Source organism: Marmota marmota, unplaced genomic scaffold (genome assembly GCF_001458135.2).
Source record: "Marmota marmota marmota unplaced genomic scaffold, marMar, whole genome shotgun sequence".
Lineage (NCBI taxonomy): Eukaryota > Metazoa > Chordata > Mammalia > Rodentia > Sciuridae > Marmota > Marmota marmota.
The window spans coordinates 4,404,434-4,426,164 of record NW_026000164.1 but is presented as its reverse complement, the minus strand read 5'-3'; the positions used below and the strand labels follow the sequence as shown (position 1 = coordinate 4,426,164).

Here is a 21,731-nt window from a genome sequence, read left to right as displayed (position 1 = left end):
GTGAGGGGTGAGGGACCCGTGGCCACTTGAACTGGCATTTGTTTCCCTTGTTGGTGACGTCCTGTCTGCCAGCTGCTGGGGCCTTGCTCCAAAGTCATGCAGTAGAGGATCTGAAGATGTGTCCTGAAACTTGTGGACCTTCATAACCATAGTTTGGTGAACACTAATGCCAAGCGTACTTTCAAAACAGCCTGATGGGCTAAGTGTGTTTTGTTTTTTGTTTTTGTCATTATCTGTAGGTTAGGCGGACCTCCTAAGCTTTCTGGCTACATGGTCTTAACCTTTTACCTAAAACCATTTGGCCTTTGACTTGACTTTTATGAAGTCTGCTTAAGATTATTGATGGTTTTTGATGGCCTGGATATGAGGTAGAGGGTACCTAAAGTGGTACATTTCTGGAAATTCAACATTGTGACAGATAAGCTAGCTTTTTTGCGGGGCGGGGGTACTGGGGATTGAACTCAGGGGCACTCAACCACTGAGCCACATCCACAGCCCTATGTTATATTTTATTTAGAGACAGGATCTCACTGAGTTGCTTAGCCCCTCCCTTTTGCTGAGGATGGCTTTGAGCCGCTGGGATTACAGGCATGTGCCATCACGCCCGGCCAGACTAGCCTTTTGTGGGCACCTGTGTTCTGCTTCATTGCTCCATGCAGTTTTGCAGTCAGTTCATTCAGTTAGAAGGCTGGCCTGCGGCACCAGGTGAAGCACTGACAACAGCTTTGGTGGGCCGACACCATAGTCCTCTTCCCTCTGCCCGGTGAGCTCCTGCTCTTCCTCTCACAGGTGTGCATCCCTAAGAAGCATCTTCCACCCTAGCCTGGTCTCAACGTCTGCTCTAGAAGCCCAGCCTGAGATCAGCAGATCTGCTGCTGCTGGTCAGCCACTCTTCTCTTTTCAGACATTTTTGTGGTGCTTACATTTGACATTTTCATTTAGTCTTACTTTTAGGTTCCTTTGCTATATTAGTTAAAAATGTTTTATGTATGTAGGTATGAGGTTCTCCAGTGGATATTAAAAATATAAGGTAAGGTCATCCCCTTTACACTTGCCCACTTACACAGGTAAGGACTTGTGAATGTTTGAGAACCTCAGAACGTCAGCGTGTAGATTTTGAATACTCAGTAGTGTCAACTAGAACAAGGGAATGGATAGATGGAGAATAATAAATATATAACATTAGGACTAGAAGGTTTTGCCAAGTTCTCACCTTACTCTAAATGTAAGCTGAATGTGTAGCTCAGTTATCACATGTAGAACTGGATGCAGGAGTGTATAATAAAATAAACCTGACATTGAACATGAAGAGGATGCATATGACTCAAGGGATCAGAAGTATAATATAAAGAACAACAACACGTGAAGAACACATGTCAGACATATTGCATATGCAGGACAGGAGAGCAGAGGTGCTAATAGGAGAATCTACACTGGCTGCTTTTGTTTGGTGTATTTTAACTTTCGAAATGACAAGTGGTATACTGACCTTTTCCTTTTTACTGTTTTGATATTTTAGTGTTTGTCTTTATTTTTAAAAACACTTTTTCTTTGGGGGGGGGCGGGTACCAGAGACTTAACCTAGGGGTGCCTTACCACAAAGCCACATCCCCAGCCTTTTTTAAAAATATCTTTTTTAAAATTACTTTTTTAGTTATAGATGGACACAATATCTTTTTTATTTTTATTTTTTTATGTGGTACTGAGGATTAAAGCCAGTGCCTCACATGTGCGAGGTAAGCACTCTGCCAGTGAGCCACTCTCCAGGGATCCTCCCAAGCCCTTTTTAAACAGTCTTGGGGCTGGGGATGTGGCTCAAGTGGTAGCGCGCTCACCTGGCATGTGTGCGGCCCGGGTTCTATCCTCAGCACCACATACAAACAAAGATGTTGTGTCCGCCGAAAAACTAAAAAATAAATATTAAAAAAAATTCTCATTCATTCTCTCTCTCTCTCTCTCTCTCTCTCTTTAAAAAAATAAAAATAAAAACAGTCTTGTTTAATTGCTTATGGTCTCACTAAGTTGCTGGCCACAAATGTGCAATCTTCCTGCCTCAGCCTCCTGAGTTGCTGGGATTACAGGTGTGTGCCACCATACCTGACTAAAAAGGCTGTTTTAAAAATGAGCTTTCTTAAATTTTAAAGTATTTGAATAGAAATATTATTGATACAATTAGGAGTAATTTGCTAGCTCTTTAAAACTATCGGGTTTTTCATTAGGGTATTTGGGTTTCTTGGTTTAACGAATAGATAATTGGTGAATCTATTTTGTCATGACTTACAGGGGTTTCACTGTTTATTGAAAATGAAAAACCTAAAATCCAGACTAGAGTACTGGGAACATAACTGGCTTGAGAACATGGTCAGGGACCTGATCATGGTACTGCTACTTTTTGGTGTAATAATCTTGGCTAAGTTTGTTTGCTTCTTTGAATCCATTTCTTCATCTGAAAAAAGGAAAGGCCAGAGTATTTTTAAGGTCAGCTTCTAATGTCTGTAACTATAATTGGTTCTCGTGAGCAGAATGCTTTTAGTACACAAATGCATGGTACATCAAGTTTCCAGTTCACAAGTAGCTTATGCACTCAGAGTCTGTTTGTGTTAGCTTCTTAGAAGGAAGGATGCTTTTTTTATTCCATAGCTGCATTGTGAACATAGACCATGCTGTTCTGATTTAGCACATAGGACAGTGCCTGGCACAGAGCAGCTTCTGCTGAGTGTTTGTTACATAGGTGTAAGTGGTCGCTGAAATTCTGCATGATTCATTACGCCTGTTTAAACACTGTTAAGCTGTCCACACGTTTATAATGACCAGACAGTATAAACCATTACTAAATGAAACGGAAAGTAAAAATGATACTGGGGATCGAATTTAGGGGCAGTCAACCACTGAGCCACATCCGCAGCCCTATTTTGTATTTTATTAGGGACAGGGTCTCTCTGAGTTGCTCAGTGCCTCGCCATTGCTGAAGCTGGCTTTGAACTCAAGATCCTTCTATCTCAGCCTCCCAAGCTGCTGGGATTACAGGTGTGTGCCACCGTGCTCAGCTGGGAAGTAAATTTTAGTCTAAAATAAAGTGTTTGAAGGCAGAAGTTTAAAAGGAAGTAGATAGAGATTGTTGTAGAGATTCTCAAGGGATTTTGAGCAAATTTAGATGCTCTATGGTATTGGATTTTCATATTTGTAGATCTTTTAAAAATTGACAACTCTTCAGTTCCTTAATTTATTCTTTTATATGTGCAAAACTTTGAGCTTTGTGCTGGGCTCTCTACTGGGTTTTCAATATAACCTGGTAGGCAAAAGAGAAAGTATGCCCTGGATCTTCACACCCATGAAGCAGTGTGTCACAGTGAGGAAACAAGCATGGGCCACCACTTTGGACAAGTGTTAAGAAAGGAAGGTCCCATGTTATACGCGAACCTGACCTCTTCTCTGACTCCCCAGTCAATCTCACCTGAGTATCATATTTCACCACATAATTGTCACATTTTATGCCTTTTTTTTTTCGCAAAAGGGGCAACCATTAATGAAGATTCTTTTTCCTCCCCCTAGTAGTACTTAAAAATAATTTTTTACCTGTCTTTGGTGCAAGATTAGGGTGTTGAGAAAATAGGTTATAATTAAATAGTCCGAATCTATGCACATCATTTCTTTGTGACAGTTAAAGCGAACATTTTTCCAGTGTGGAAAAAAGTTAATACATTAGTTTCATTAATAACATTAATACATATGTTTAGTCAAAATATTAAAGTTGAGAAAATTTACCAAATGTGGTGAAGTGTATGCACTTAACAATATTTAATCTTCTGAGTCTGAGGATTCTGTGCTGCTGTCAGTGACACTGTCTTCATTGCCACTTATGTGAGATGTGTCTACCATTAGCACTTGCCCAAGGTGGCCTTCAGGAATATTCTGACCATGTACCTATGCTGAGGATTCTAGGCTCTGGCTCCCAGTACAGCAAAAACAGTGCATGTCTGTGTGCCACTGGTGAATACCTTGCTGCTCTTTACCTCTTGAGTGGCCTGACGCAGTCAGTCATGTGACTCAATGACTCCCTGTGAAAGGTCTAAACCAGGGTAGCTTGGAGAGAGGGGGGAGGAGTCTGTGTGTCAACCCTGGGAAAAAAAGGGGGAGCTTTGTAAGATGCAAGTGGGCAGAAAGAAGGGTCTGGTTGTGCTGCATTAGGATTTTCCTGTTCTGACTCTCTGGTGTCCCCATTGCTCTTAGGATGACAGCTTATTCAGAATTAGGATGACAACAATTTTAGACTGATAGGTAGGTCAGAATGGGATGAGAGCATACAAGTGGACACAGTTACCAGACTCTGTTTAGACTATTAAAACAGTGGCCCAGGTAAGGGATCATGGAGATTACTGTAGGAGGAAATGACATTGAGCAAGTCAACCTTGACAGCTAACATCAGTAGCTTGAATATGAAAGATGAGGCATCAGCATCCTTCCCAGATTTCTGACGCTTAGATACAGTGGCGTTGCCACTACACAGGTGGGCAGTGATGGTGGAGAATGGAGCTAGAGGCAGAGAACATTTTCCTCAGTTGTTGGTGGAAATTAGAAGAGAAGAAAAAGTCAAAGAACATCTAGATGCGTGTGAGAAAGCTTATCCAAGGTAGAATTAACTGTACTGTTAATTCTAGTTTGGGCAGTCAAAGTGGGAAATTAGAGCAGGGTTGGGGGAGAGAGAGGTCCAGCCAATGGTCAGGTGGCAAGTGCCAGTCCAGATGTGCTAAGCGTTATCAAGTGGGATGTCACTATGATCCTCCCCAGGCCGAGGAAAGGAGGACTGATTCAAGATCCACATTAGAAACATTTGCAGAGCGATTGCTGAGTTGTTAGTTCTTTGTACTCGAGGAGTCCTTCTGCTAGATATGTTCTCAGTTCACATTTGAACATATCTATTTGAATTCAGTGGTGTGGTTTCAGAAAATGTTAACTCCTACAAGCTTAGATTATAAGTATTAGAGATGATTCAGGTATTGGTAGTTCAAACTTATCCATAGGCACAACCCCTGAGGTCCTTAAATGTGCCTTGGGCTACTGGGAGCCCAGTGATGTGGAGAGACATGGGATGTTCTGAACTCCTTGATGGCAACTCAGACCTGGATCCACAGGCTCTGGCAACCTTGTTGCCCTTGTTGTCTTAGATCCCTTGAGCTCTCCAATGATCATTTATTTTGTGAAGTCCTTACAATAATTCAGAAGTGTTTCTTGATTTAAACCAGAAATATGTATTCAAAACCTTCACATTTTGATGTGGTACACACAGACAACCCTTACAAGTATGCCTGAAATATGCTGTACATTAAGAAGTGTTAACTTACATAGTATCAAGAAGCCTTAACTTATCCAGCATTAAGAAGCATTAAATTATACAGTATTGAGAAGCGTTATACAATATTGATGCCAGGTATGGTGGCACACACTTGTAATCCCAGGCATTTGAGAGGCTGAGGCAGGAGGATTGTGAGTTCAAAGCAGCCCCAGCAACTTAGTGAGGCCCTAAGCGACTCAGTAAGATCCTGTATTTAAATAAAATATTTAAAAGGGCTGGTTAAAACACCCCTGGGTTCAATCCCTGGTACCTAATAATAAAAATTTTAAAAATATATATTGACTACCAAGGGCCTTTATGGATCCAAGATCTGAAACATAGATTGTGTTTCACAGTAGCTTCATGTGCTTGGAAATAATAGCCATTACCACTTGTTAAACATTTTCTGTGTATAAATATTTTACATACGTTATCTTTTTTTAGGTATTACAACAGTCGTTTGAGGAAAGTGATTTGTCACGTAGAAAGCTGAAGCTTAGAGAATTTAAGCAGCTCGCCCATATCTACCTAGTAGGTGAGGAGCTGAGCTTTAAGTCCAGGACACGTTGTAAATTTTGATAGTTCTTGCCAAATTCTCTTCTACAAGGAAGTGCCCATATCCTCTCATCTTCTCCTTCACCAGCACTCACCTTCTTGTCAAATGCTAAGCAAAAAATTACTAAAACTCATAGTTATTGAGATTGAATGAGTTTTCCTATTTATTTGCTATTTGTGTTTCTGGGAATTTCTTGAGCATGTCCTTTGACCTTTTTTCTTCAAGTTTGTTTTCCTAATGGCTATGTAGGTCAAGTTGTGATATTTTAAATATTGATAATTTTAGAAGTAATGAAAGGCAACAGTTTCTACTTGTGCAAAGTTTTACCCAACTTTTCTCATGAGTGAAGTGATTATGGATGAAATATCAAGTAAACATGTTTCTGCACATGGACTGTGTAATGAATGTTTCACATTTCCTCAGGGCAAGAGCAGTGCCTGCTGCTGATGCCCAGATTCGGTCTTTTTGTCAGCGTGTGTCACCATTTTACCTGCTCAGGGATGTTAGAAAAAATTAATTCCCTTTATTTCTTCTTCAGGTTTGCCTGCAATGAGATTTCATTCTTCACACTTAAAGGACATCCTTTCTGAGCTGCCGTGAATGAATTTGGAATGATACTGTATATTTTCAACTAATGGAGAAATAGCTGTGTCTTGAATAAGGATCGCTGCCCTGGACGACTTCAGAACATTGCTCACAATGTCATCAAACAGGAGTCAGAATCCCCATGGACTGAAGCAGATTGGCCTTGACCAGATCTGGGATGACCTCAGAGCTGGAATCCAGCAAGTGTACACCAGACAAAGCATGGCCAAGTCCAGATACATGGAACTCTATACGTATCCTCCTGCTTGAGCTGAGATTTGTTTGTTAAGAATTTTGATTATTTACTATTTTGATTTTTGAATCATTAGAAATCTTACTTCATGTTTACTCTTCCCAGTTCATCCTATAATACAGTCACCAACTTTGTTTTTTGCTTTAATTTTTGAGCAGAGGTAAGATTTGACTAGTAATCTCATGCATTGCTGTTCAGTATGGTAGCCACCAACTACATGTAGATGTTCACATTTAAAATAGGTTGCTTCTCCTTATTTACTAGCTCCGTGTCCAGGGATTCCACAAACCAGCCATTTAAAATATTTGGGAAATTTTGATCTCTGTTGTGAATATGTGCATAATTTTTTTCCTGTCATCATTCCCCAAATAATGTAGTATAGCAGTTGTTCATATTGCACTAGGTGTTTTAAATCATTAGAGATGACTTTCAAGGGTATGGGAGGGTGTGCATTAGGTTATGTGTAAATGCTGCACCATTTTATATGAGACTTGAGAATCTGGATTTTGGTATGGAGGAGGTCCTGGATATTGAAGGACAGCAATAATTTACAAAGATTCAGTTCCTAGCCACATTTCAGGTATTCAGTAGTGGGATACTGGAATGTGTCTGTAACTGTAGAAAGTTCCAGAGACAGTGCTGGCTTAAGCAGGGAATGGTTCATTTAAATGCCTTCTTGTTCTGGGACAGAGTTGAGTAGTTGTATCAGAAACAGTTTAGCCCACAAAGCCTGAAGTATTTACCATGTGGCCTTCAGAGGCAGCTGTTGTCCTGATCAAAAGGAACAGCACATGCAGTGAAAGTTTGACCATTATGGCCCCAACATACGAATATGTTATTAATAAAGCATTTTACTTATTATTTAGTCCATGATATGTACAAGGGATTGTGCTGCAAACCACAAAGATTATGAGGGTATGAAAGACGTAGCTCCTGCTGTCATGATGTACTTACTTAGATGGGCTTGATTCCATACAGATACAAAATGGAAATTAAAGCTAACTCAGAGCAGGTTGCTACTGATTTTAGGACTTTAAGGTTGCCAATTTAATGAAGATTTCAGTGATTATCCAACTAGGTTATGTGATGCTATAGTGTACCTTTAAATTTTAAATATTTTAGAATCCTAAAAAATTAACATTAATTATAGATATGAAACTGTCTCTAATTAATTAAAACTTACTGTATGGGATACATATGTAAATACACTTACATTGTAGAACACTTTTAAAAAATTCGTTTTATAGAAAAAGAATTCATCCATTTTAAAGTGTACAGTTCAGTGGTTTTCAGTATATTTAGTTTTGCCACTATTACTATGTTAATGTTAGAACATTTTCATCACTAAAAAGACACCTTGTTCCCACTAGCATTCAGTCTCCACATTCCCCTCCCCTTGTCCCTGGCAGTCTCCTTTCTGTCTCTGGATTTGTCTCTGATGGGCTGTTGGTGTAAATGGACTTGTAGAGCATGAGGCCTTGTGTCTAGCTTCTTGCCATGGGGTGGTGTCTTGTGCTTGTCTTTGTAGCACTGTCAGAACCTTGTTTCTCTTGATGAGTGAATCTCGCGCGGCTCTTTTACATTTGTGTATCCATTCATCAATGAAGGCTTTGGGCTTATTTCTGCCTTGGGTTGTTAGGAGTGCTGGTATGAACATCACGGTCCCCTGTTCCCTTGGGGCTCTGCCTGAGTGGAATCTCTTAAGTCATTGACATGTAGGTTTTTATTTATTTTTATTTTTTTAAGGAAAGGGTTTTATTGCTTTGCTAGCAAAGGGGAAACACAGGGGATTCCTGTCCCAGAGGCTGTGATTCTACCCATCAGGGGAAAAGAGGTCCTTTTAAAAAGATGATTCAAAGGCTACATTCCAGTTCTCTGTCGGGAGTTGTAATTCACTTGTTAATTTGGGAGACAGTCTTTTCTTATATCTTCTGGAACCATTCCTAAGTTTGATTTACTTCATTCTTGTGGTGGGTGTGTGCTCAAGGACTGATAATTCTGCATAGGATGGGGAAGAAAGATAATCCTGTTTCCCCTGAGATTAGGGAGGAGGAGGAGGGGAAGAGAAAAATGTTTTAAAAAATAAATCCTGGGGCTGGGATTGTGGTTCAGCAGTAGAGTGCTCGCCTAGCATGGGCAGGACCCAGGTTGATTCTCAGCACCACATAAAAATGAAGGCATTATCTTGTGTCCACCTACACCTAAAAAATATTAAAAAATAAATAAGTCCTAGTGGCAGCGCAGCAAGGGACATGTATAATATACTTTTAAGGAAGGGCCAGTTTTCAGGAATTATTGAATTATTTTATTCTATAAATAATTATAATTTGTAACTATTCTGATAACTGCAACTTGAATTTTTTTAAGGACTGCCACTCTTTGTTTTTGAAGTGCCAAAGCTCAAAACCAGAGTCTCAAAAATGCTAGGCAAGTACACTCTCACTGTACCATATCCCCAACCCAGGACTGCCACTCTTAAGTTGGGTATTATTCTTTTCCTTTCAGTTTTCCTTGAGAAAATAATAGCTTCATTTATTTATTGAAGTTGGAAAACCTAAACTTGAGTCTAAAGTATCTTAATTTAATTCTTCAGCTATTCTCTAAAAAATAAGAGCTACAATTTGAGTCCTGGGTGTCAGGCAGTATGCTGGGAACCTTCCACTTCTGACCCCAGGCTCGGCCCAGCCTGAGGACTGGTGAAGGGAGCCTCTGTTGATGCTGGAAATGGGTGTCCCAAAGTGTGTTTTACTTGTACTTGGAAGGCACCTGCATTTTCTAGAGAAATTGACCTACTTCTGGATGGGAAACAAGTATTCTTAGAACCTCTAGGGGCCTCTGGCATTTGTGTTTACTATAATAGGAGGGAGATTATTAAATGTTTTTCTTGAATTTTTTTTTTTTTTTTTCAATTCAAAATGGCAAAGGAAAGAGGGGAGTTTAGGGAAAGGGGGAAAAAAATCCCAGCTTCTATAAAGAGTAAGATCTAATTCAGTTAACTTGTTTGTATACTCTTCTCCAAGGTTTTTTTGTTCTCAAGTTTTAACCTCAAGCCCTTGCTCTTTTTCTGACTAGTATGCACATCTGGTTTTCTGTCATGGATGACACTACAGGTGGTTATGATGACTTTTTTTTTTTTTTTTTTGCAGTTGCAACATAGTACTGTCCAAGTAAATGGGTAAATAACAGATTTCTTTCCATTTGAAATTGAAATAGGTAGTGAAACTTCTTAGTTTATTGATACCTATTACATATCAGATACTGTGCTGGGCTCCAGAAACAAGCATGGGTCCCAACTAGTGGAGGGAAGTGTGGAGTCCAGCAAGCTCATCTAGATATCAGGCTGTGTGTTGGAGGGTTCTGTTTCTTTTTTTGTTGTTGTTTTTTGTTTGTTTTGTTTTGTTTTTATTGCTGCCTCAATTTTCATACATGCTATTTGTCTTTCTAGGTTTTCTGTATTCTCTTGGTTCAGTTTTGGATGGTTGAGTATGGCTAGAAATTCATCCCATTTGCTGTACTATAGATTTTCAAAAATAGTCCCTAGTGATCCTTTTGGATTTTTAGTGGTATGTGTTATGATGCCCCCTTTTTCACCTGTAATTTTATTAATTTTTAATCTTTTTCTCCCATTCTTTTAGTTAATTTGGCTAATGGTTTATCAGTCTTGTTTATCTTTTTATAGATTGAATTGTTGCTTATTGATCCTTTGTATTTTTTTATTCTCTATTTATTTTGACTTTTAATCTTTATTATGGGTTTTGGGATTTTATTNATGGATGACACTACAGGTGGTTATGATGACTTTTTTTTTTTTTTTTTTTCAGTGCAACATAGTACTGTCCAAGTAAATGGGTAAATAACAGATTTCTTTCCATTTGAAATTGAAATAGGTAGTGAAACTTCTTAGTTTATTGATACCATTACATATCAGATACTGTGCTGGGCTCCAGAAACAAGCATGGGTCCCAACTAGTGGAGGGAAGTGTGGAGTCCAGCAAGCTCATCTAGATATCAGGCTGTGTGTTGGAGGGTTCTGTTTCTTTTTGTTGATCCTTGGTCTACCTGTCACCTGTCCCTAGTTTTCAGACAAGAATCCGTGTTCAGTAACCTGGTTGTGGTTATTCGTGGTTGTTTTGTAGTTATCACCTATCTAAATCATAATGTTAGCCTCCCTGGGAATCAGTTTAAATTTCCATGTTGATATCTTTTTTTTGTTTAATTTGGACATAAAATTCCAAATTATTTTCTCATAGATAGCCTCAGAAGGTGCAGCTACAGGTTTCTCCATAGATCACACATTCACAGAGAAGGCACTGGTTTTGTTCCCTGGGAACAGGTACTGCTATTGTGTTCACTTATGATTCCAGAAAGAAAGTAGTATTGTTTTTTGGATCCCAAAGTCTGGTGCAATAACTAAGAGACAAAACTTTGGAAATGGTCTTGATCCACATTTCCATAAAAGCCTTCCACCTAGATTGGGGAGGTTTCTGCACTCATACAGTGGGTCTCTATTCTTCCTCATGGAACCATTAGAGTAGAGTTTCATCATTTGCTAGATGTTATTATAGGTACAAAAGAGGTTTAAAGAAAGGAATCACAGAAGCATCTTGACTGTCTGGCTGTTCCCACCATTACGTCAACTCTTGAGTAAGACAGGCTTGGATGGTTTGGTGGGCATAAAACTGGGAAATTGAGACTGTGGCAACAAATAAATGAGGTGGAGAAATCAGAGATTTTCCCCAGAATTTGCCTATTTCGACTTATATGTTTCATGTAAAACTTTGGGGGGAAACATCTTGGTAATTACTTAGCAGTAAGTCTCACCAAGGAAAGCTTTTTTTTTTTTTTTTTAAGACTAAAGCATGTGGACTTGTGATAGCAAATACACCCTTCCATGATTTTTTTCTCAAGAATGAAAACCAGTGGCTCAACAGACCAGGCGTGGTGAACTGCATTGTCCCCCAGGGGAACCACGCCGGTGCCTAGATTAGCTCTCATAAACTTGGAAGTCTGTTTTTCCCCACTAGTGCTGTGAACTGAACTCGTGTGTTTTCTTAGCCTGTTTTTTGAAGTCCTCTTTCTCCCAGCCCAAGGATTCCTACTTTCTTGTCTTCGCCACTTTTGCTGTTGAGTAAGTCACAGCAAGTGCACTCAGAATTCGTACGTGATCCTCCGTGGCGCACAGTCTGTGATCACGGGAGAGGGGTGCCTTTTTCACCAGGAGTCAGCCCGCCGAGCCCTGGGCAGACTGCAGCTTGTGCATTGCAGGGACAGTGTGTGAGGACTCACTGGCCTCTGCTGTTGGCCCACCTGCCAGTTGTCTCAGTCTTGGCCACCACCACCCTTAGGTCTGCAGAGTTCACGCCTTGTCTTTTGGGTCCAGGGGGAGCACTCCAGGTGCCAGCCTTTCTTCTTCACTTGCCTGCTGCAGGCTCTTACTCTCCACATAGGAAATCAAAATCTCATGGAAAAGCAGATCAAACAGAAGATCAAATAGACTGATGTCGTAGATCTGTGGACATCTGGATCCATCTAACCCAACAAATGTGTTGGGCTGCTTCATCTCGCACTCTTTTATTTGGGAGACTTACCTTAATTTTGTTTGCTCACCTGATGAGCATGACTTACATCAGATGAGCCTAAACATGTTCTTATTTTTTCAAATGTGTACTACCATTTTCATTTGTATATGTGCTCACCCATCCCTCTAGAAGGCTCTAAAGGACATAGTTCACAAAAAAAAAAAAAGAAGAAAGAAATGCAGACGATTAACATGTGGACACATGTTCAGCCTTACAACTGTTAAGGAAATCAAGATTTAAAAGGAGATTTTAGTTTTTTAACTAATAAGGTGGAAAAGTTTTAAAGATACAAGATACTAGCACTGGAATTGGGAGACCGAGCGTGTGGTCTGCTACTTTCTGGAGAGGAATTGGAGACACTCTTCTAAAGACTTAAAAATATACTTTCAGGAATTTATTTTTTTAACTCAAGATAGAAATAGTTTATTCAAATTGTATGTTCAAGTCTCTTTGGCTTATTTTAATAATGGGAAAAATGGGAAATAACTTCAGGCCTTGACACTAAGAATTTGTCAGAACTATAAACGGCTGTCAGACCTGCAGGGAAGGGCAGGGGATGGAGCTCCGTGGCAGAGTGAGTGCCTAAGTGTTGGGTTTGCTGAGTTTGACCGTGGACTTGTGATCCTCCCAGCCTTCTAAGTTGTTAGAATTACAGGTGTGCACTAGTGTTCTAATCTGGATGATTTTTGAACAATCCTTGTTTTTTTTGTCTTTGTTTTGTAAACACCAAGTCCAAATTATACTCACTTGCAAAATTCTACCTTTCACTAAGAACTGATAGTTTTTAGGACTGAGGAATTACGTACCTGCTTTGGAGCAAGAGCCCACAGAAATTGCTCTCATGTGCATAATTGCCTAAATAAATGATTTCTTTTTTTTTTTTTGGTCAGTGTAAATATGGTATGTTCACTCTTCTAAACTTGATTTGTAGTGTGTGTGTGTGCGTATCATATACGCACACACAAATACATATATACATACACACATACATACTCGTCTTTCTAAGCATTTAAATTTTAAAGTTCATCACAATCATCTTTGGTTTTAAAGTATGCTGTTAGATGTGAATTTGTTTTGGGTGGGATATTCTTTTCAGAAATGCACCTAACCACAGATTGGGAAGAACTTTATTCTTCTTGACTTTATACTCTGATTGTACAAATGGTATGAGGCCTGCTGCCACTGCCATCTTGTATAGGTGGCCCATTTATTGGCATGTGAAGACGGGAAGTGTAGAGCCTTTCAAATGAATTTTAATAGAACCTTAGTTTTATTTATTTTTTTTAAAATATTTTATTAGTTGTTGGGGACCTTTATTTTTATGTGGTGTTGAGAATTGAACCCAGTGCCTCACACCTGCTAGGCAAGTGTTCTACCACTGAGCCACAACCCCAGCCCTAGTTTTATTTCTTTAATTGAATGGACTTAAAAAAAAAAATGAAAGTGGTTGGAGTCTTATAATAAATAAAGGTCAAAAGCTGATTGCCCAGATATCTTTTACTTGACAAATAAGGCATATAGCTTATGGGTGACAATCATTGGGGCATCTCCCGGCCCCTGCTGATGGTGGAGAGGACTGCTGCATCCGCCGCTGCCTCCAAATGGCGGTCAGCTGTGTGCCGGCTGCTCCTGAGTGACACAGAGCTCTAGGAGGGCAGTTTTTCTTTCTACCTGTCCTTTACAGTGCGTGGCGTGGGGCAGGTGCCCTGTGAGTATCTGATGGGACCTTGTTCCAGCAGTTGTTCTCCCAAGCAGAACTGTCCTAGCAGAGTGTGCCTTGGCCAGTGTTGAATGTTCCAGGATGGCAGGGGAGTTCTAGGACATATTTTGGAGGCTGACCCGACTTGGCTCTAAGGCCACCACCTATCTCAGCATTTCCCCCTACCAGTGGGAGAGACCCAGATTGCTGCCCAGTCCTCCTTGATTTTCCTGCCCAAGAAACTCTTCTGGGGATCTGTGAAAAAGAGCCTTGGCGCTCAACTGCTAACCGCTTGCCCACCAAATGAAACGTCTATCTTATTGCTGTTTAGATTTTATTTTCATCTGTTTTTTTCTCATTTCCTCTTAATTCCTATTTTTAACTTTTTCTCATATTCTATCATTTGTTTACTTTAAGAATAACTTTCAATGGGACCGTTTTTCTTCTAAACATTGTCATACTTTGTTTTTCTCACTTTGTTCACATTTGTCTTGTCACATCTTGGGAGGTAGGTGGCCAGTGTGGCCTCTGTGAGGACAGTAGCAGGGTGAACCTGGCTCAGGCAGTACATGCCCTGGAGTTTCCCCATAGGGACCCTTTGGGCCAGTTCTTATGAAGAAACCCCACTTGGTGTCCTCCTCTGTTACTGGTTCTCCTGCCCAATTAACAGATGAGTGGTGCCGGTGGCCCTGCCCTTGGCTCTCATCCCTATGGGACCTGAGGCAGGGCTGGGTCCCTGAACAGATTTCTGAGACACAATAAGAATCTGCTTTTCCTTTCCTGATTACGTTTCCTCATGTTGTTTAGTTGAGTTCAAAGTAAGATTGACATCATCAGAGCCATGTCAGATGCGCCTTGAGTCTTGCCTTTCTGCGGACTCACCGTGATTCGAGTTCAGTTGATGAGGTTCTTCTGTCAGACGTGGTTCACACTTGGCCATAAGTCCACACCCGTGAGGACTGTCCCTGTGAGGTGAATGCCTTTCAATTGCTGGTAGACCTGGAGTCTTCTGTTTACAGTGTCCAATTCTTTCGTCCTGCATCCCAGTTTTAGAATAGTTTAATTAATTAGAGTAGCTCTTTTTTTTATATCTTTGGGTGAGCAAATGTTTATTGATGTCTTTGAACAATTTTTTTATTATTATTTTAAGGAAACCTGGCTTACATTGGTTGTTTTCCTTTGTTTATTCAACAGTTTTTGCTTTCTATAACCTAAGAAACCTTTGCCTAGATCACAAATATTCTGTGTTTTCCTACTAGAGCTTCGTTTAGGTGTTTAGGTTTATGGTCTGACTAAAGTTAACAAAGTGTGGTGTGAGTTAGGTTTGAGGTGGAGCTCCCCATGCAGTTACTTCAGCCTCATTTGCTGACAACCTTTATCCCCTTATTAGTTAAACTAAATGACAAATACTTCTATTTATAGGGCTCTATCTCACTGATATGTTGGTCCTTAGTCAAATATTTTTTGCATCTATGTTCATGTTCATGTGAGATATTAGTGTGGGTATTTTTGTTTGTAATATTGGTATACTGTAGCTTTATGAGAATTCTTTTCTCTCTTTTTTTGGATGGGGGGTACGCAGTGCTGGGGATTGAATCCAGGACCTCATGCATGCCATTGATCTGTATCCCCATCCCCAGCCTTTAGGATGTTTTTATGTTGTTGTTGTTGTTACCAGGAATTGAACCCAGGGGTGCTTAACCACTGAGCCGCATCCCAACCCTTTCTTTCTTTCTTTATTTATAATATTTTAATTTTTTTCGTACCAGGGATTGAACTCAGGGGCACTCAACCACTGAGCTACATCACCAGCCCTATTTTGTATTTTATTTAGAGACAGAGTCTCATTGAGTTGCTTAGTACCTAGCCATTGCTGAGGCTGGCTTTGAACTCACTGTCCTCCTGTCTCAGCCTCCCGAGGTGCTGGGATTATAGGCATGCGTTACTGCGCCTGGTCCGTTTTTTATTTTGAGACGGGGTCTTGCTATGTTGCTGATGCTGGCTTTGAATTTGTGATCCTCCTGCCTCAGCCTCCTGAGTCACTGAGATTGTAGGCATGCTTTGTGAGAATTCCTTAAGTTAAATGATAGAATCTTTCAGCTTTGTTCTTCCCCACTCCCCAAGATTATTTTGACTCCTCTTGTTTCTTTGCATTCCTCTTTATAGTTTGTGTTGACCCCTCTGTTACTGGGGGTCAACATTGCTGGGATTATGATTAGAATTATTTGAATTTTTAGAAAAATAATGGCTTTATTGAGATAGAATTCACATGGAATACAAAAGTGGACATCTCAGTAGTTTTTAGTATATTTACAAATATATCTGACCCTACATATTCAATTTTAGATATTTTCATCATCTCAAAAAGAAATCCTGTCCCCTAGCTGTCACTCCCTTGTCTCCCCCTGCTAACCCACTTTCCACTTCCAAATCAGCTTGCTCTGCACGTTTTATGTTCGTGTGATCATGTAACCCGTAGTGTTGGGGACTGCGGACTGCGTTGTTAATGTTAATTCATGTTAAAACCCTCACCCCTGAATGATGGGTCTTGGAGGCAGGGTCTTTGGGGGGAATAATTAAGGTTAAGTTAGGTTGTGAGGCCAGGGTCTTAGTCTGACAGCATTTTGTCCTTTTAAGAAGAGGAAGGGACACCAAAGAGTTCTGTCTGTCCACATAGCAGTGTGAGAAGACAGAAAGCTAGGAACCAACCTCAGATGGTTGATTTTGGACTTGTAGTCTTCAGAACTGAGAATGAATTCCTATTGTTTGGTGTTTAAGCTGAAGTCTGTATTTTGGCAGCCTGAGCAGATAGATGAACCCGTGGTCTCTTATGACTGGTTTTCCTCCACTTAGCGTAATGTTTTAAAATTTCACCATGTTATAGCACATGCCAATATTTTGTTTGTTTTTGGGAGTAAAATAGTATTCCATTTCATGGACATTCCACATTGTTTCTCTGTCGGTCAGTTGGGGACATTTGGGTTGTTTCTTCCTTCTGACTCTGTGAATAATACTGCCGTAAACATTTGTGTCTGTGTCCTCCTGTGGATGCCTGGGGGTGGAGTTTCTTGATCAGATGGTGATTCTAGTTGAGCCATTTGCACAACCATCAGGTGAACATGGTGTTCACTCTTGACCTTTTAATAGAAGTCCAGAAGTATCACTTAACTGCACATAAGCTATCATTGGGTTCGTTTTTTAAAACTTTTTAAGTTAATAGTCAAAATAATATACTACTGCCAAGAAACAGAAGTCAGGCTGAAATAGATAGCCTAACAAATCCTAGAACTGGATGATGGGTGAAATGTAGCATAAATGCACAGCTGACTTTGCGCAAAGATGAGGGGAACCCCGGGCAGCGTGGGGCTTCGGGAAAAGGTGGGCTGGTTGGTGGCAGCCACACAGGAGGAGACAGAGCCCTGGTGGGAACAGCAGGCGGGGAGCTGAAAAAATTCAGACCATGCAAAAACCTCAACGAACCTGCTCTGCCAGGGAGGCAACTGAGAAAATATTTAAACTGAGCTCTGGATGCAGGAGGGTTTGGGGAAAGTCTGCCTTGAGAATTTGTAACTCAAATGTGTGTGGAACTTACTTCAAGCTGGGAAATTAATGTGAAAGCCCGCCCCCCTCCATGAGTTAAAATAAAGTTGCAGAGCATAGGAGAAAGTTCACCATGAAGTCAGTACATGCTCCAAGCCACAAAGTCAGACCCCAGAACTTCAAATAAAAGGATCCTGGAAGAGGGTGTTTCATTCCATCCAAAATGATTAATGATAGATAAGGATGAGGAACACTTTGGAAAACCCAAGACATTTTGCAAATAAAATTAACAGCAAATTTGACATAGCTGCTGGAGATTCACTTAAGCAGGTGGTATATCTAGAAAAATGCAAAAGTTTGAACAAAGATAAAGTGACAGAAAATAATTGAAGTTTTTAACTGATGTATGGAAGAAGCATGCACTTGACCAACATATCTGCAACAGAAGAACTAGGAGAAAACAGCAGAAATACTTGATGAGATGAAGGCCAAACATTTTCCCAAATAGGCCAGAGACGGTGTGTATCATATTTTAAGATAACCATTTCTAGAATTCAAACAGAATGTAAAATTTCAAAATAATAAAAGAATTGGAATGGAATATGCAAATTACCATTCTAATAGAAGGGAGAAAATGAGATTCATATAAAATTGGAAAATACAAAATACAATGGTAGAAATTAATCCAGATAGTCTTATAGAATAATTTAATTGTAAAATCAAACTTTCCTATCACAGATTATGAGGTCCATTAATTATGCTCTGGTGGTTTACAGTAGACATACCAAAACACAGAAACATAAAGGTAGAAAATAGAACAAAAGTCATGAGAAAAATTCTAACAACAACAAAAAAAGAAATGACTTAGTAATATCAAATACAGTAGGTTTCTAAAGCAGTGTTGTTAGATTAAACAGAGCTATAGAGCTATTTCTAAAGATGAAAGGACCGTGTCACCAGGATCATAATTCCAAATTTGTATTGTTAACACTGTCTCAAAATATGATAGGTACCTTAGGGAATTATAAGAGAAATTGACAAAACCGTTATTATATTGGGAGATTACAATAAAAATTTCTTATTAATAAACAGGCAAATCAATAACAGTATAGATTTGAAAGGCAGAATTAACTAACTGTACCTAACAGTCTCGGTATCTGACAATTATGGAATGGACCATCCTCCCGGGTACATGGGGAGTACTTGTCCTCTTCCCTGCCTAAAAATAAATTGCGTTCAACATAAGTCTCATCATTTAAAAAATACTATCAAAAAGAGGATGTTCTTTGAATTTTATAATCTAATTTTAAAGTGAAATTCTTAAAGGTTAAAAAATAAACTTTTCATAACCCACTTGAATCAAAGTGTGGAATATGATATGTCAAGAAATTTGTAATGTTTTGAACAACCCACAATAAAAAATAAAATAAAATAAACTTTGGAAATTTAAACAGTTGAACACTAAAGACAGAACCAACTAATAATGGAAAAAAGAAAATACTGAACAACAGGGGAAGTGTGTGCACATCAGACTGGAGTGGCATGGCCAAGTGGTGTGTTTCGTATATCGTCGCACATTTGTGTATTTCAAATGTTAAAAGAAATTGCAAAGTTAACTGACCAAAGATTTATACACAGAGAATAAATATAAAGAAGTAAATACAAAAGAACTAAATGAAATAAAGTCATAAGAATGAAAATTAATAAAACTCATACTGGCTGTTTGAAAAGACTCAATACACAAGCTACTGGCAAAATTAATCATAAAAACCCCACAATGTGATAAATGTATAAGGGGATATTACAGAAAGAACAGATGTGTTTTAAAAGAAGACTAAAAAGGCAGTTGCTTGGAAACCGTTGAAACAGTTTTCTAGAAGTAGCAGTATACATGGTGAGGATGGGTTGGCCGGTGTAGAGCCATTGATAATGCAGATAACTAAAATGACTTCTTGTGTCATGTATGAGTTAAGTCTGCCTGGATTGGAAACCTCAGTGAAGAAGTCAGCTTTATATGAACATACAGTAGAATGACTGTCTTGGCCAAGGAAATGATTTCCTCAACCAGCATGGCACAAGCTATAGAAGAAAATTGGGAAAAATTTGATGACAGATTAAGAATTTCTCTTTACTCAGCAATAGCTGCTCATAAGGACATTTTTCACAATAAATTCAAGTCCAGAGGCAACTTAGTGAGTTAGCAGAAATATTTAAGTGCTTACGTTTTTTAAAATGTAGAATTTTTTTAGGGCAAAGATTGTATAACAAAATCTACGTATATTAAAGCATGTGGTTTATTTGTTGTGTGGGGGGGGTATGTATAGGGATTGAACCCAAGGACACTTTACCACTGAGCTGCATCCCCAGTCCTTTTTTTTGAGACAGGTTTTTACTGAGTTGTTGAGACTGGCCTTAAACTTGCCATTCTCAAACCTCAGGCTCCTGAGTTGCTGGGATTACAGGAGTGTGTCACCATGCCTCATTGATTTGCATATTTTTGACGGGCATACTTTTGTGTAAACATAACCTTATTCAAGATACTAAAAGTTCTCTCCAGTCCTCCTTGATGATTATTCACCCTTTAGTCATGCAAAAGGAATCACTCTCCCAATTTCTAGCACCATGAGTTAAATTTTGTTGGTTCTGGAAGTTTACATGGGTGGAATTTCATGTGTCTGGCTGTTTTTATTCAATATATTTTGGAAATTAATTCATGATATGTGTCGGGGTAGTGCACTTTTTAAACTGCCAAGTAATGTTCTCCAAATAGACCACAATCTGCTTTAAGAAATGGACAAATTTTTTTTTTGCAAAGTGGTTATGCCCTTTTGTATTCCTAGTATTAATGTCTGAGCAAACTTTTTAGTTAGGATATGAGCAGACAATATACAGAAGAAAATGAAAACAATCAACTAAAATGCACTTAAAGCCACGAGAACCATAGTACGTGCCTGGGCAAGGTTGTGGCAGTGGAAATGCACAGCAGCCACTTTGTAAAGCAGTCTGGCTGAAGGTGTGCTGGGGAGTCCCTGCTGCTACAGACTTGTACCTGTGTGCAAGGGACATGCTAAAAATGTACGCAACTTTGTTTGAAAGTACCCCAAACTGGTACCTGCTAAAATGATGTCTAGCAAGGTCCACAAACAAGAAAATGGATGTGTCGTTGTACATAGATACTATACAGTGTATTAACACTGCTGGAGCTATCTCGCACGTTATCAAAAACAGATACAGAAGTGAATGTGTGGATTATAGTTTGCGTAATCTGAAACTGTAAAACATGCAAAACAATATATGTTGTTTTCCAGTAAAGTATAAAAACAGGCATAGGAACAATATATAGCAAATCATGGGGTGTTTTCTTCAAAGAATGGGAGGGACTAGGGAGGCATAGAGTTTGTTACAACCTATAATATTTCACTTCCTAAAAAGGTGGCGGCAGCCCTGGGGTGGGGTGGGGTTTATGGGTGGAATTTGGGACAAATATTTGTCAACTTGTTGTGAACAAAAGGTGGTTTATTGTCATCTGTGATTGTCTGTATAATTGAAATATTTAATTCATTATGTTAAGATAGTTCTTTGATTACCTCATGAGTTTTTCTAGCCATTAATGTGTCTTCTTTTACTTTTGGATTTTCTGTTGGTGTGCTTTGGCCATGTTTTTATAGAGGCTTGTTTTTTTCATATTGTTTTAAATTATTTTAATTATAGCAATGCTGGGGATATAGCTCAGTGGTAAAGTGCCCCTGGGTTCAACTCCCAGTACCAAAAAAATAAATGCATAAAGATAGTAATTTTGTTAGTTTAAGGTACTTTTTACTTTAATACATTTGAAATTTATAATTATTTATATATAGACTTTGCTTAGCCAGGGTTTAACAAACCTGAGAATAGATAAGTGTTCCTGGATATTTTCAGCTTTACCCAGGTAATTTCACGTGCAAGATGAGTTCATCATATTTAAAGGTTAGGACCATGCAGTCAGTCCTCTGCCCTCCTGTCCCAGCCCATTCCCTCCAGCACCCCTGCAGGGGGCAGCTGGCTGCACCTGCCACTCTTTCTCCTGTGGAAGGGATTTGGCTGGTCAGCTTCTGACCTGCGATTCTAGCATGGCGCAGGCTATGGCTCTCTTGCTCCTCTCCTGCTTTTCATCCTTCATCCTTAGAATGTAGTTTTGTGTGCATCCA

At 39.4% G+C, this 21,731-nt stretch overlaps 1 protein-coding gene across 6 annotated transcripts in view; it reads left to right on the top strand.

Moving 5' to 3' along the window:
• Positions 1–21,731, top strand: part of Cul1 (cullin 1) — an 83,261-nt gene that overhangs the window by 30,091 nt on the left and 31,439 nt on the right. For 4 of the 6 annotated variants that reach the window (XM_048786759.1, XM_048786758.1, XM_048786761.1 and 1 more), the window contains exon 2: positions 6,427–6,727. In XM_048786759.1, the coding sequence (XP_048642716.1) occupies positions 6,588–6,727 (140 nt within the window). In that variant the 5' untranslated portion in view covers positions 6,427–6,587. Of the gene's footprint in view, positions 1–5,772; positions 5,868–6,423; positions 6,728–21,731 lie in introns of those variants that run through there. The other 2 variants (XM_015493730.2, XM_048786760.1) reach the window with 2 other exon arrangements.